A 13011-nucleotide genomic window follows, 5' to 3' on the forward strand; every position below is an offset into this window, starting at 1 on the left:
CCTCTGCCTACGCGGTGCTCTAGGCTGACGATGCAATCAGTGTAAGTTCAAATTAGCTCCCCTTCCTCAGCCAAATATCTCCTTTTGAGGTCCGCCACCCACCAACCGTGAACACATCCTGCCTCCGTTTTGAGCACCGCAGAAACCACTCTCCGTTTCGCCGTCACCCTGGCAACGGGAGCCGGAAGGGGCGGGCTCCCGGTCCTCCTTCCGCTGCCGGCCAGCGCAGGCCACATTTACCAAGGGGGTGTGGGCCGAGCGTGCAGGCGCGTCCCTCAGCGCCGGGCCGCACCCGGACTTGGAGCCGGATCCCGCACTGAAGGCCACGTCAACTTCACCCCACGCAGCCAGCCCGCGTGCGCGCGCGGCCGCCGCCGGTCTCACGCCGCCGCCGCTGCCTGCACGCCTCTCCCACAATGCCCCGCGGCTGGCCCCGCCCCCGCTCCCGTGGAAACCGCACCGGGCGCTGGCGGCGCGGGCTTCACGGCCGGCTGCGCTGTGCGTCCTCCCAGCCCGAGCTCGCTCTGCCGGCGGCCGCGTCGCAGAGAGGGTGCTCCGGCGTGAGCAGCGCGTGCTCGCTGGCTGAGCAGTGTCCCCCGCGGCTGACCGGCATGTGGGAGTAGCTGGCGGAGGCGAGAGCGAGGTGGGCGCGGGCCGGACGGCCGGCGGTGGCCTGGGCGCTCCGGGAGGAGAGGGGCGGACGGAGAGCTGAGCCTGGGCATCCGCGACCCCGCGGCAGTGTGTCGGGTTCGCCTGCCTCCGCGCCCTCCTCCCCGCGGTGCTCCACCCTTCCCCTGCCCGCCCGGCGGCTTCCTGCTCCGGTTTATCGCTTTGCTGCGTCTCAAGACTCCGGACACACGCAGGGCCGTCCCGTCCCGACCCCTGTGAGAGGCCCTGTCCCCGCTCTGCCCGAGAGAAGCGGCGTAGAGGCCGACGGACCTGCGGCCCTCACCTGGCCCTGGGCCCGGCCCCCGCCACCCCGCGCCGGCAGCGATCCGGCCCCCGCGGGGTCGTGGCTCCCCAGGTTGGGGTTTGCTGGCTGGCTGTTGCTTACGCCCCAACAGTGAACTGTCGGAAGGTCGTTTTTGTAAGATAAATAGAGCATTCAAAGGTACCAAGAAATGTTTAAAAATAGACGCGAGATCAAATGAAAGGTGAAACCGGGGATGCAAGGAAAGGTAGATTTTTCAAAAGTATGACATCTCAAGAGCTGAACCAGTCTAATAGGGTAAAGTAATGACTTTTTTTTTACTCTCCAGAGTGTCTGCATAACTGATTCCTTACTCTTTTTAAGTTTTTTTTCCTACTTTTGCTAATACTAAACGTGAACTTTGCAGTAAAGTTAATTTTTGGAATTACTGTTCTGTTTTTATAAGCCACCATGTTTCATTCAGTGTAAGCACCTTAGAAAACAGGGAAGTTTGCCCAGTTTTCTAAGAAAGTTAACGACTATAACAGTGTAATCCACTGACACTTTTTAAAAAGTCAAGTGAAAAGTACAGACCCTTTGGAAGAACATCGTGTCTCCTTCGAGTCTGTGCAAAGAACACGTATTACCAATGAGATCTAATTTAAAAAGAAAACTGAGTAACTTTAGTGGGTGCTTAAAAGGAAGAAGTGTTCCAAAAAAGGAAAACTCAAGCAGTAGAAAGAGGAAGGAAACAGTTTATTTCTACCCTGGCGTACTGATGCTAATCAGACTTTGTCGCCTGATAAATTTCCCCTGTTGTGTTAATTTCAGTATTCTCAGTAGCAGCTACCCCCACCTTCTATCTGGTATCTTGAATGATTTCACAAATCTGGCTATTTGAATATCGTCGTAGTGAAGAAGGGGCCCAGTGAATAGATCTGAGGTGTTGACACTGATTTAGTATTTAACGGGGTCGGTAGTGTGGCAGGTATTGTGATAGTGTTATTTTTATTTGATAAATAATGTTGCTTTTGAATTTGGAATATATTCTAACTACCTGGTTTTTTCTCTTTAAAGTAACATGTTTGGAGACGAGTTTGCACTGCTTGATTCACCCTGGAAGTAATGTGGATTGAAGTTCTAAGATTAGTGTATCTTATCGGCTGGACCCAGCATCATATTTTTGTGTTCACTTAAATCAGAACTTGTATAAGAAGGAGAATGGGAGTCTGGTTAAAGAAAAATGGCTATGTCAGAGACCTAAGAAGGGTCAGTCTCTGTCTCCTGATAGTGTTTATGGCCGTTTTAGTGGACACAGATCAGGATTTTTACAGTTTACTTGGAGTATCCAAAACTGCCACCAGTAGAGAAATAAGACAAGCTTTTAAGAAATTAGCGTTGAAGTTACATCCTGATAAAAACCCGGTAGGTAAAATGTTTTTTACATTATGTGATTATTGCATTTTGGTACATTTGGATATTTATTTTAAATAAGGGTTCAGAATGCTTACAACTAATCGCATGGTAAAAATCCTCGTTCAAACTGGTATTCTAAAAACAGAAGAAGCAAAATGTTCTTTTTGGAGTAGTACAAAGGAATGTTAGTAACAAATATGCAGTTGCCTCTTAATTTGTAAACTCATTTCCCAGAGACATTTTAAAGATATTAATCCCAAAACCATAATGTCTTTGCATTATTTTTCATAGGAAAATAGATTGAGATCAAGTACTTTAGAATAGTAACAACAGTATTTCCTTAGAATTCACAGGGCACATCTTGCTGAAAATAATACTAATAGCTAATGATAGCATGCTTAACTATTTTACAAAGCTCATGTGCACAGACCAGAGTTAGGAAGTTGTTTTACTTTTTTGGTTTAGGTTTTTTTGTTGTCGTTACTGTTCGTTTGGGTTTTTTTTGGTTTTGTTTTGTTTTCAGGTTTTTTTGTTTTGCTTTTGGTACTAGGTATTCAACCTAGGACCCTTCTGGGTAAATGTTCTGCATCTGAGCTGTATCCCCAACTCTGGGAAGTTTGATTACTTAAAACTTGAGAGCACCCCAGTATACCTTCAGTTTAAAATACTTGTGTGGCTGATAATCTTTAGAACTAAATATTTTCAAATTTAATGGTATTTTAATGAGATTTTGCTCTAATATTGAAAAGGACATGGTTAGGTTACAGTTTTTTCTAGGAAGAATTTTTTTTAATGGATTTATATCAGTTTATAAAATTGAACAATTAAAATAATACTTCCTTAAAACTCAATTATAGCTGGGTGTGATGGCTCACACTGTAATCCCAGCACTCTGGGAAGCTGAGTCACGAGTATCACAAGTTGGACCTCCGCCTAAGGAACTTATTGACTTAGATCAAATTTTAAAAATATTTAAAGGGCTCAGTGCAGAGACCCTGGGCCCAGGGTTTAATAACACAAAGGACACACACACACAAAACCATTCTTGTTTCTTTATTCCCTCAGATCTGTTTTTTATTTAGGATTTTTAGTTTTTTCTTTTAAAATTTGAGTTCCCATGTAACAATGAGAGGCTGATATCTAAGAATTACTTACATTAAAGCATCCTTAGAAATAATAAAGGAACATTTCTAAACCAGTTTTGAATTACAACCCAGGCACTTACTTAATTTTCTGGTAAATAGGAGTGTGGGTTTTTTTAGTTAATTTATTGATTTTGCTTAAAAATAGCCTACAAATCTCTTCATTTCAGAAGTAACAAATATTTTTAAAATTAAGAATTTCAGCATCTCTGCTGCATTTTTAAGGAGTGACTTGAATCACATAACTTAAATCACACGAGCATGTCAACCTTTTTGAAGAGTAGATTCTTAGTTTCTATTACTTTTCTTTGTTTTTTTGTTTTTTATTTTTAAATAGTGCCTTAGAAAATACTTTTTTTTGTATTCCAAGATAATTTGTATCACATTTCTCTACCGCTGTATGCTGGTATCTCCTAGCCAGCATATCTCTGAAATAATGTATTTACTGTATCAAGGTTTTGAAGAAATTTGGATTGTGTATCTGAAATAACTTATATTTGTTTTTTCACAGAACAATCCAAATGCACATGGTGATTTCTTAAAAATAAATAGAGCATATGAAGTACTCAAAGATGAAGATCTACGGAAAAAGTATGATAAATATGGAGAGAAGGGGCTTGAAGATAACCAAGGAGGCCAGTATGAAAGCTGGAACTATTATCGTTACGATTTTGGTAAGGTGCCATATTACTTGTGAAGTTTTTCTTTTCTCTGAGTGGAAGAAAAGTTAATGCGTCTCCTTGATTAGCTCTTTTTAATTTGTCATGGGAATGAAATTTAAAGGGAAGTTAGTTGGTAAACAGGGATTAATTATACAGAAATAAGTATTGATTAAATCTTAATATTTTTAAAATAAGAATTTCTGTTTAATAAAAATATATATGTTTGCATGAGAAAAAGTTAAATATTGAAGCCTTTCAAACTTGAACTTTGGATTTTCCAAGCAAAAGCTAAATTGTAAATCAAATGGCTGCTTCAGTGGAAGTGCTGTCCTTCTCACGTGGCTGACAGGAATAAGAAGTGAGGCAAGGAAGAGGAGGAGCCGCATTAAAAGCACCAAGGGACAGAAAAATGTAGCTGGAAGTACCCAGGCAGAGGGTGCATTCAGATAACCGGCATTCATCATCGTCATTCATTACGCTCAGATCGGTCTAAAAAGGCTTTTATACTAGACTAAATAAAATACTTTACATTTCTTTCTTGAGCGATTGCCCATCAAGACTAAGTTTTTATCAGAATACAGTTGCGTTCATTTGTTTACATACTGTCTGTGGCTTCTTTCACAGTTTGAGTGTTGAGAATGACAAAAACCATACATCCCACAAACCCCGAAATACTAATGACTTCTGCAGAAGTTTGCTGACCCCTTGTTTTTATCCATCAATCTTACTTGGATATTTTACATAATAATGAGAATTTTTTCACATTGATTTTGTTTTTTAATTATGGTACCTAAAATTTATAATTGCTACTATTTATCTACCTGTATTACAAGTTTATTGGCAGAGAAAAATATTTTAACGTGCTAGACTAACTAAAAACCATGTATAAAAAATAAAAGCCATGTAACCTGAAAATAACCCAATTAACAGTAATAGGCACTCCATTTCTCAGTTTTGGCATTGTATTATAAGTAGCTAACATCACTACGAAGGGCACATGGGGTAGAGAGTACATGAGAGTCTTATTTTTGCAATTTCCAGCAAGTCTTTAATTATTTTTAAATAGTTTAAAAATTGTAAAAAGCTTTTGTAGAGATGAAAGTACATGAATATTATGTACCTGTTTGCTTACTAACTTAGCAATAGCAGGTTGTTGCCAGGAAACTATTTAAATGTATCCCCAAGAATATTGTTTACTGTTGGTTTTATTCTCAGTTTGTTGCATATTATTTAGATTTGAGAATTAGTATAATTTTTTTTTATTATTGAGTGAATAGTCAATTTTTATATGGTAGGTTATGTGGAATTTTAATAATTGCTGTGCACTTTTTAAATTAGGTATTTATGATGATGATCCTGAAATCATAACACTGGAAAGAAGAGAATTTGGTAAGTTTATGTTGATTTTCTAAAACTAGCGCAAGTTCAATTATCCAGTACTGTTGGATCCAAATATGTTCCAAAAAGAAATTTTGAGGAAGTTAGAAAGGTATGTGCTGTTTGTTAAACCGTGTTCCCAGCAGCCTGTGAGACAGTATACCAAAATAAAAGCACTACTGTTGCTGCAGAAAATTTGTAAGTGTGTATACCAAGTAAAAGAAATAGAACAAAATATAGCCCATAGCAGTTCAGACCAAGTCTGAATATCAAGTCGGCATGCTCCATACGTGCAGAACACCTCCAGTTTTAAAGGTTTTTGATTTTCAGAGTTTTAGGTCAGTATGTGATTATTTTAGAAACATTTAATGTGATCCATGATTTGTGTGAAAATGGATATAAGAATACAGTTCTACATTTTCCATTGCATAATAGGAAAATTTAAAAACCAAATTAAATTTTTAAATTTTTAGGCTTTATGTAGTGATTAAATAATTATATTCCTTTCAGCTTCAAACAAAATTCCAGTTTCAATGGGATTCCAGTTTTATTTTACTATATTTTACAGTCATTTAGTTTAGAAAATTAGTATACCAGTTGCAAAAAATATATTTGGAAAATGTTTTTTCTGTGTTACCATGATACAAGATATTTTACCACCACTTGGTTTTACAGTTTGTTTCTTCTAAATGAGAATTACCTTTTATTCTAAATTTTTATATGGGTGAGCCCAGGTATTAAAAAGTCTTTTTACTACTGTGTTACAAATCTTTAATGTGAACACTTGAACAAATTCTACTTAAGTGAACAGAAAAATATATATTCCTTACAATGAAAATAGGAAATTTTGGTTTATTTGTATTATTAGATAAAACTAATGCCATTGCACAAACTGTTGGAATCATAATTTCATAGTATGTCATGTGAACCTATAGCTTTTCTTGTGTGCATATTGTCACTCATCTAGTGTATCAGTGTGTGTCTCATAGGCCAACAGGGTCAAAAAAAACACATTGGAACTATAGATACCGTCCGAGGAACTGAACAAAACCTGCAGACCAATCCATGAGTTCAACTAGAATGAGGCTTACATAGCGTGTAATGACTTACATAGCGTGTGGGTTCCACCTTTTCTGGGTGTGTCACCACAAAAGAGCCTAAAAACTGCTCATAGTTCACATAGAACTCTAAATGGTAGATTCAAATAATTACAGTTGGGAGCCAGTAGTGGTGATTCAGAATAATTAACTGATTCTGGTAGGTTCAGTGCATATTTCCACCATTCCATTGATCTCTAAATCTACTATTGGTATTTACTAGACTGAGAGCAGATGACCCTGAAGTTGCAGTTGAAGAGGCAGAAGGAAGCTTATGTGTACATAGCAACATGAGACTGCTTAGTTATGGGTCTCTTTTTATTACTGGTTATTTCATATATTTTCTTTCTTTAGTGAGGACTTAACATGTTCTGGTGAGGTCACCAGCAATCTCAAGCTTCATGCAAATAGTAAAGGAATTCAGAAACTGTTGAAAGGGGCTGGGGATTTAGCTCAGCAGCATAAGCACCTGCCTTGCAAGCAGGCGGTCGTGAGTTCGATCCCCGGTACTGACAAAAAAAAAAAAAAACAGAAACTGTTGAGAAACTGATCTCTTTCCATTTCACCTGTGTTCACAGAATGCTTCCTTAAATGTGCCCCAAATTCCCTTTTAGTTCTTTTTGTCTTTTTTTTTTTTTCTCCTTGTTGGTTCCGGCAATTAAACTCAGGACCTCACACTTGCCAGGCCAGGCGCTTACGCCACTGAGCTGTCTCCCAGCCCCTTTGCCCTTCTAGCCCAGGGAACCATGTGAAATCTCTTTGCTGACTTGTCAGCTGCCTCTTCTCAGGAGACGACCTTTTCCCATACCTTGGCCCCTAAATTTCACTGCATCCCTACCTCTCTAGTGCTTTCAGCAGAGCGTTTTTATATTTTGTCCCGTTTTCCAGTTGTTAGAGAATTAGTTTAAATTGTGTAATTCACTTTGACTGGGTAGCCTAAAATGTTCAATTTTAGAACAGAAAGGAAGCTGTGATTAATAAATTCTAGTTTCAGAGATTTAAAAAATGTTCTCATCCTTTCCATTTCATGTGTCCAAATTAACCTTTTAGAGTTACAATACAGTAGCATATCAAACAAAACAAAATTGATATCCGATGCTATTCAGGTGTGCTTTACCTTACTATACAGTAACATATCAGTTATAATCAAGTTTTAGGTATTATACATTTGCAATAAAAGGAACATTGTGTGTGTATACAAGTGCTTACAAACAGCATCACATAATCCCAGCATTCTTTTAAAAGTGGCTCAAGAGAGAATTGAAAGCACTTCCTACATTGTCATATTTTTCTGTATAAGCAAAAGCTATTGTAGTTGTATAATACTAAGAAATACTGTAGTTGTAGGATTTAGGGCTAAATATTTTGAAATATTCTATTCAACAGTCTACTGAATAAGATGTTAGAAGTGCTCTGTGAAAACAAAGTAGAGCGATCTATTTGTTAGAATTTCTAAATATTGACAGAGAACACTTGATAAAGTCCTAAGTTACATACATTGCCCGTAATGTACAGATTAGCTGCTTTGCTTGTCATTGAATTGTCAGGAAGTGGTGAGTCCTATATATGTTGCTAACTAACCTAAATCAGTTGCATATACTTAGCAATGTATGAATGCTTTGACTTTTTACTGTAATTTACCAAGTTTCATTTGATTCTGATATGGAATTCCTGTATGTGAAAACCTTTAACCCACAGCATGTTGTCTTTGCCTTTTGTCCTGAATAGTAGAGCACATCCTCATAACGTTGAGCTTTTAAAATGAATGACTTTTTTTTAATTTTGCACCGTTATTTCGCAGATCATATAATACATTGGTGGCTAATACTGTATAGTGTTCAAATCTATTGTCTTAGCAACTATGTATTAGTGTTTTAAAGTAATGAAAACTTTAATTTTATACTTCTCAGTCAGTATGGTTTTCCAGTGACAGTGCCTTTGTGGGAGCAGAGGTGAAAGGTAATCCCCAAAGCCCTCACCGTCTGTGATGGCGTGTGGGTCTCTGCTGTGTGTCTTGGAGCCTCTGAAGTGCACAGTCCCTCGGGACTGCCCGGGAAAGGCAGTGGCAGGGGCGGGCCGTCACTCTGGGCTGCTGCTCATCATTTCTCATCTGCATGGCCCCCTCGATGACTTTGGCTACTGTGTCTTCATGCCACCCATTGTAGAGCTTCCTGGCTCTGTTTTTTAATTCAAGGCTGCTTGTCTCCTAAGTATGGGCTTAAGAGAGTATTTTTAAAGTTACTGTTTTGACATTTAAAGCTTTCATTAAATTTGTAGAAAATGACGGTGTTGAAAGATTCATGACTACATATTACCATTCTGATCTCAACAAAAAGTTTTTAAACTAAAACATGCATTAACCTTAGTAAAAAAGTAATTCTGTTTGTGTGCTTTTAGATGCTGCTGTTAACTCTGGAGAACTGTGGTTTGTAAATTTTTATTCCCCGGGATGTTCACATTGCCATGATTTAGCCCCCACTGTACGTATTTATATTCATATTATGAAAGTTTTATTTCTCATTGATCTGTTACTTGTGCATATTTTCTCTTTAATATGTTGAGATTTTTTACTAATAGTGATTATAACTATCAGAAATATCGAAGTACTTTTACATATGGATGGTTTTATTCAATAAAAAATTCTGCCCTTTACGACCATATGTGTAATCCCAGCACTAGGGAAGCTGAGACAGGAAGATCGCTGCAGGTCCAAGGGCAGTCTAGACTTTTTAAAGACTATGTAACTCAGTATATTCATGTAGAGGAAAGTGATCTTAGCAGAGAAATATTTACACTTCTCTCTCATAGTGGCGAGAATTTGCTAAAGAAGTGGATGGGTTACTTCGCATTGGAGCTGTGAACTGTGGCGATGATAGAATGCTTTGCCGAATGAAAGGAGTGAACAGTTATCCAAGCCTCTTCATCTTTAGGTCTGGAATGGTAAGCAGTAGCATTAGCATTTTCCAGTTTTGCGGAACTTTGTAACAAGTGAATACTAGAGAAAATACAACAAAACAATTTATATAGTGTAAGTCTCATGTTAGGTGCCATCTAACTATTAATAATAGAACACTGGGTTATTTTATGAGTCTGTATATGCTATGACCTTGCTGTATTTTAAAATTAAATGTTTGCTAATGGACATAATTTCTTCACTATGCATATTGTGCTTTATAGGTTGCAAAGTATTTTGTAGATACTTTCATTGAATTAAAATTCTAGTCTTTTTCCCAGTTTCCAATAATGAAACAAAACTATTTTATAAATAGAATTAAACTGTATTCTGTGTATGATAGATTCAGAGTATCGTTTGGAAATGCACTTCAAATGGATAGAACTTCACTGAATTATTCAAAATAATGTAAAATCAAAGTATTTGGTATCATTTTAGTGAGGTTTAAAAAGAAAATGTAAAAGTTGTTTCTTTTATAAAAACTAATAGGCCTCAGTGAAATATCATGGAGACAGATCAAAGGAGAGTCTAGTGAACTTTGCCATGCAGCATGTGAGAAGCTCAGTGACAGAACTTTCAACAGGTAATCTTGTTTTTTAATCTGCTTCATTTTCAAGGATACTTTTGCATTGGCAGCATTAAAATATTTACATGTGTCAACATTTGGGTCAGAATACTGAGAGTCTTAACAAATTTTCCCATGCTTTCAAAAAGGGAATTGCATCATTTCTCTGATTCTGCTGGAAGGAGGTATATAACAAACTAGTTATACATAAAAACTAAAACAATCAGGATGTGGGAAGTGGACGAGTGGGACTAAAAGGTATCTTTCAAATGCTACTATTTAATAATCCAAATGTTGGGTTTCGGTTTGTGTAGTTTTAATTAATTTTAGATACACTTTTGATATACATAATGATCACATTCAAGATAGGGAATTTGTACCTGTATATAATGTCTTGAATCTTTTTCACCATTGTGTGTTTTTACAGATAGTAAATTCATGTTTTCTAGTTTAATGTTGATGTTCAGAATCATCTTTTGTTTATCACTTTATGCCAGGCTGGTTATTTACTCTGAAAACTGTCCATGAAATGATAGTGTTCATGGCTAAAGGGATGTTTCTTTCATGAATACCAAATTGTGTGTCCGAAACATTAAACACTCAGACAGCCATACTAAGTGATCCCTGCCATCAGTAACTTCATTACTGTAATGCGGAAGAACTAGTAACTAACTACAGTACAGTGGTTCTGTTGTAACAAAATTATGATAGAGGTCAGCTTAGAAAAGCATAAGTAAATTACATGAAACAATCCTGTTGGAAAAAGGAAAAGTTAGAAAATCCTTCTCAAAAGAGGTCATACCCAATCTCCCATGGAAACAGACTGGAAGCCTTAAGAGAGTATCAAGTTTGGGAACTCATAGTATTTCATGAATCTGGCAAAAAAAAATTATTAACCAGTAGAGTAGTATGGAAAGAAAGATGGCTGCAGACAGCACTTAGACCACAAGGGGCCTTCTTGCCACTTGTAGTTTTCTTCTTGTTCTTCTTCTTCTTTCTTCTTCTTCTTCTTCTTTCTTCTTCTTCTTCTTCTCTTCTCCTCCTCCTCCCTCCTCCCCCCCTCCTTCTCCTTCTCCTTCTTTTTTCTTTCTCCTTCTTCTTCCTTCTTCTTCCTTCTTTTCTCTTCTTTTGTTTTTGTCTTTTTCAGACAGGGTCTCGCCATGCAGTTCAGGCTGGCCTTGAGCTCACTTTGTAGCCCAGGCTGGTCTCGAACTCACAATGATCCTCCTGCCTCAGCCTCCCGAGTGCTGGGATTACAGGCGTGAGCCATCACGCCCGGCTTGTAGTATTCTTCTTAAGGACATATTGGATATGAGTTTGATGTGATAAAAGACTTGGGGAGCCAGTGAAGGGTTTGACATGTTCAAGAAGAGTTTTAGAAAGGTAACAGATAGTATGTTCAGAATGGATTGGAAAAGGGTGGGATTAGGAAAAAAGTCATTTGGAAGACTTTCCATTATTGAGTAATAAGTGATTACAAATTTGCTTTATTTTCTTTTAAGGGAATTTTGTTAACTCCATACAAACTGCTTTTGCTGCTGGTATTGGCTGGCTGATCACTTTCTGTTCTAAAGAAGGAGGTAATTTTATTTGTTATTTTGTTAAAATGAAAAGACTGACATTTAAATTTCAGGTGTTAATTTTAGTATGCTACTCGAAGTGATTTTTAGTAAATAATCAGTTCATGTTTTGAGACTACAATATAAACCCAAGATTGCAGTTCTTTTACCTTAGTAAGTGTTTACCTTTTTCATTATTTTAGACACGAAAGGCTATCGGGCCAGGGATGTAGCTCAGTGGCACAGTGCCTGCTTGGCAAGGGTGAGGCCCCGGGTGGGATTCCCAGTAACTCCTGCCCCCCACAAAGGGTATCAGTTTGTTGATTTGTTAATGGATTATTTATAGTTTTACATTTGGTGGATGAATTTTTCAGCTTAATTGTACTCATGGTAAATTGCTCCTGCAGTAGCCACAGGTATGTTTTGGTAGTTTACAATAGTTGCTAGTTGGTATAATCCCTCCCAGCGTCCCTAATAATAGGGACTTTACTTCTCTCTCCCTATAAAAAATACATACATTTGTCTTATGAAAGAATCTATATGAAGATGACAGGTTCTCATTTCTAGGACCTTTCTCTTGTAAATGAAGTTAAAAATTCAATACTTCAGATACAAATTACAAAGTGGAAATCATACTGAATTAGATTGGTTAAAAACTGGCCACAGTATTACTGACCATCGTAATTCTTTACATTTTCATGTGTTGAATGATGATATGGCCTTTTCCTCACATTTTACCTCTCACCCTCCATGCAGCTTTGTTAACAATGTAGTGTAACTAAAATTGACCACTCTCCTCACGATGTTAGGAAGATTTTACTTTTGAGCATAAATCAGCCATAAATTTAGTTATTTACCAAGGAATTTTGTCTCATTTTACAGTACTGTGCAGATTTCTGTTCATCCACACATGAACAAAACTTTTAACCTGGGCTGGGGATTTAGCTCAGTGGCATAGACGCCTGCCTTTCAAGCTCGCAGTCGTGAGTTCAATCCCCAGTACCAAAAAATAGAACAAAAAAAAAAAGACTTTTAACCTTTCTAACGTTCTTTTACTTTTCATCTAGATAACCTGCTTGTACCATTTTATGTTGCCTCTGATGCTACTGATCCCTTCCTTCAAGTCTCACCTCAGCATTCATATTTATACATCCCTTATAGAAACAGTGCAGAACCTCTGTGCTGTGCTATGCTGTGCTATGCTATGCTATTTCAAGGATCCTTTATTTGTATTTATTTATCAGATAGATCTATTACATTTTATTTTTTCCAAATCATGAGATCTCTTGTATAAAAAAGATTGTTGATAGAAGTTTGAGAGCAAGAACCT

General features: G+C 37.8%; 1 protein-coding gene across 4 annotated transcripts in view; it reads left to right on the forward strand.

Annotated features, from left to right (window-relative positions):
- Positions 1–453: 453 nt before the first annotated feature.
- The window catches only part of Dnajc10 (DnaJ heat shock protein family (Hsp40) member C10), a 57897-nt gene continuing 45339 nt past the window's right edge, over positions 454–13011 (forward strand). For 2 of the 4 annotated variants that reach the window (XM_063259402.1, XM_003478497.5), the window contains exons 1-8: positions 454–643; positions 1988–2335; positions 3980–4142; positions 5469–5519; positions 9002–9084; positions 9413–9544; positions 10047–10140; positions 11625–11702. In XM_063259402.1, the coding sequence (XP_063115472.1) occupies positions 2132–2335; positions 3980–4142; positions 5469–5519; positions 9002–9084; positions 9413–9544; positions 10047–10140; positions 11625–11702 (805 nt within the window). In that variant the 5' untranslated portion in view covers positions 454–643; positions 1988–2131. Of the gene's footprint in view, positions 644–910; positions 1229–1987; positions 2336–3979; positions 4143–5468; positions 5520–9001; positions 9085–9412; positions 9545–10046; positions 10141–11624; positions 11703–13011 lie in introns of those variants that run through there. The other 2 variants (XM_005007648.4, XM_063259401.1) reach the window with 2 other exon arrangements.

This window comes from Cavia porcellus, unplaced genomic scaffold (assembly GCF_034190915.1).
Source record: "Cavia porcellus strain 051 isolate PalLab524CR breed Dunkin Hartley unplaced genomic scaffold, mCavPor4.1 scaffold_12, whole genome shotgun sequence".
Taxonomy (NCBI): Eukaryota; Metazoa; Chordata; class Mammalia; order Rodentia; family Caviidae; genus Cavia; species Cavia porcellus.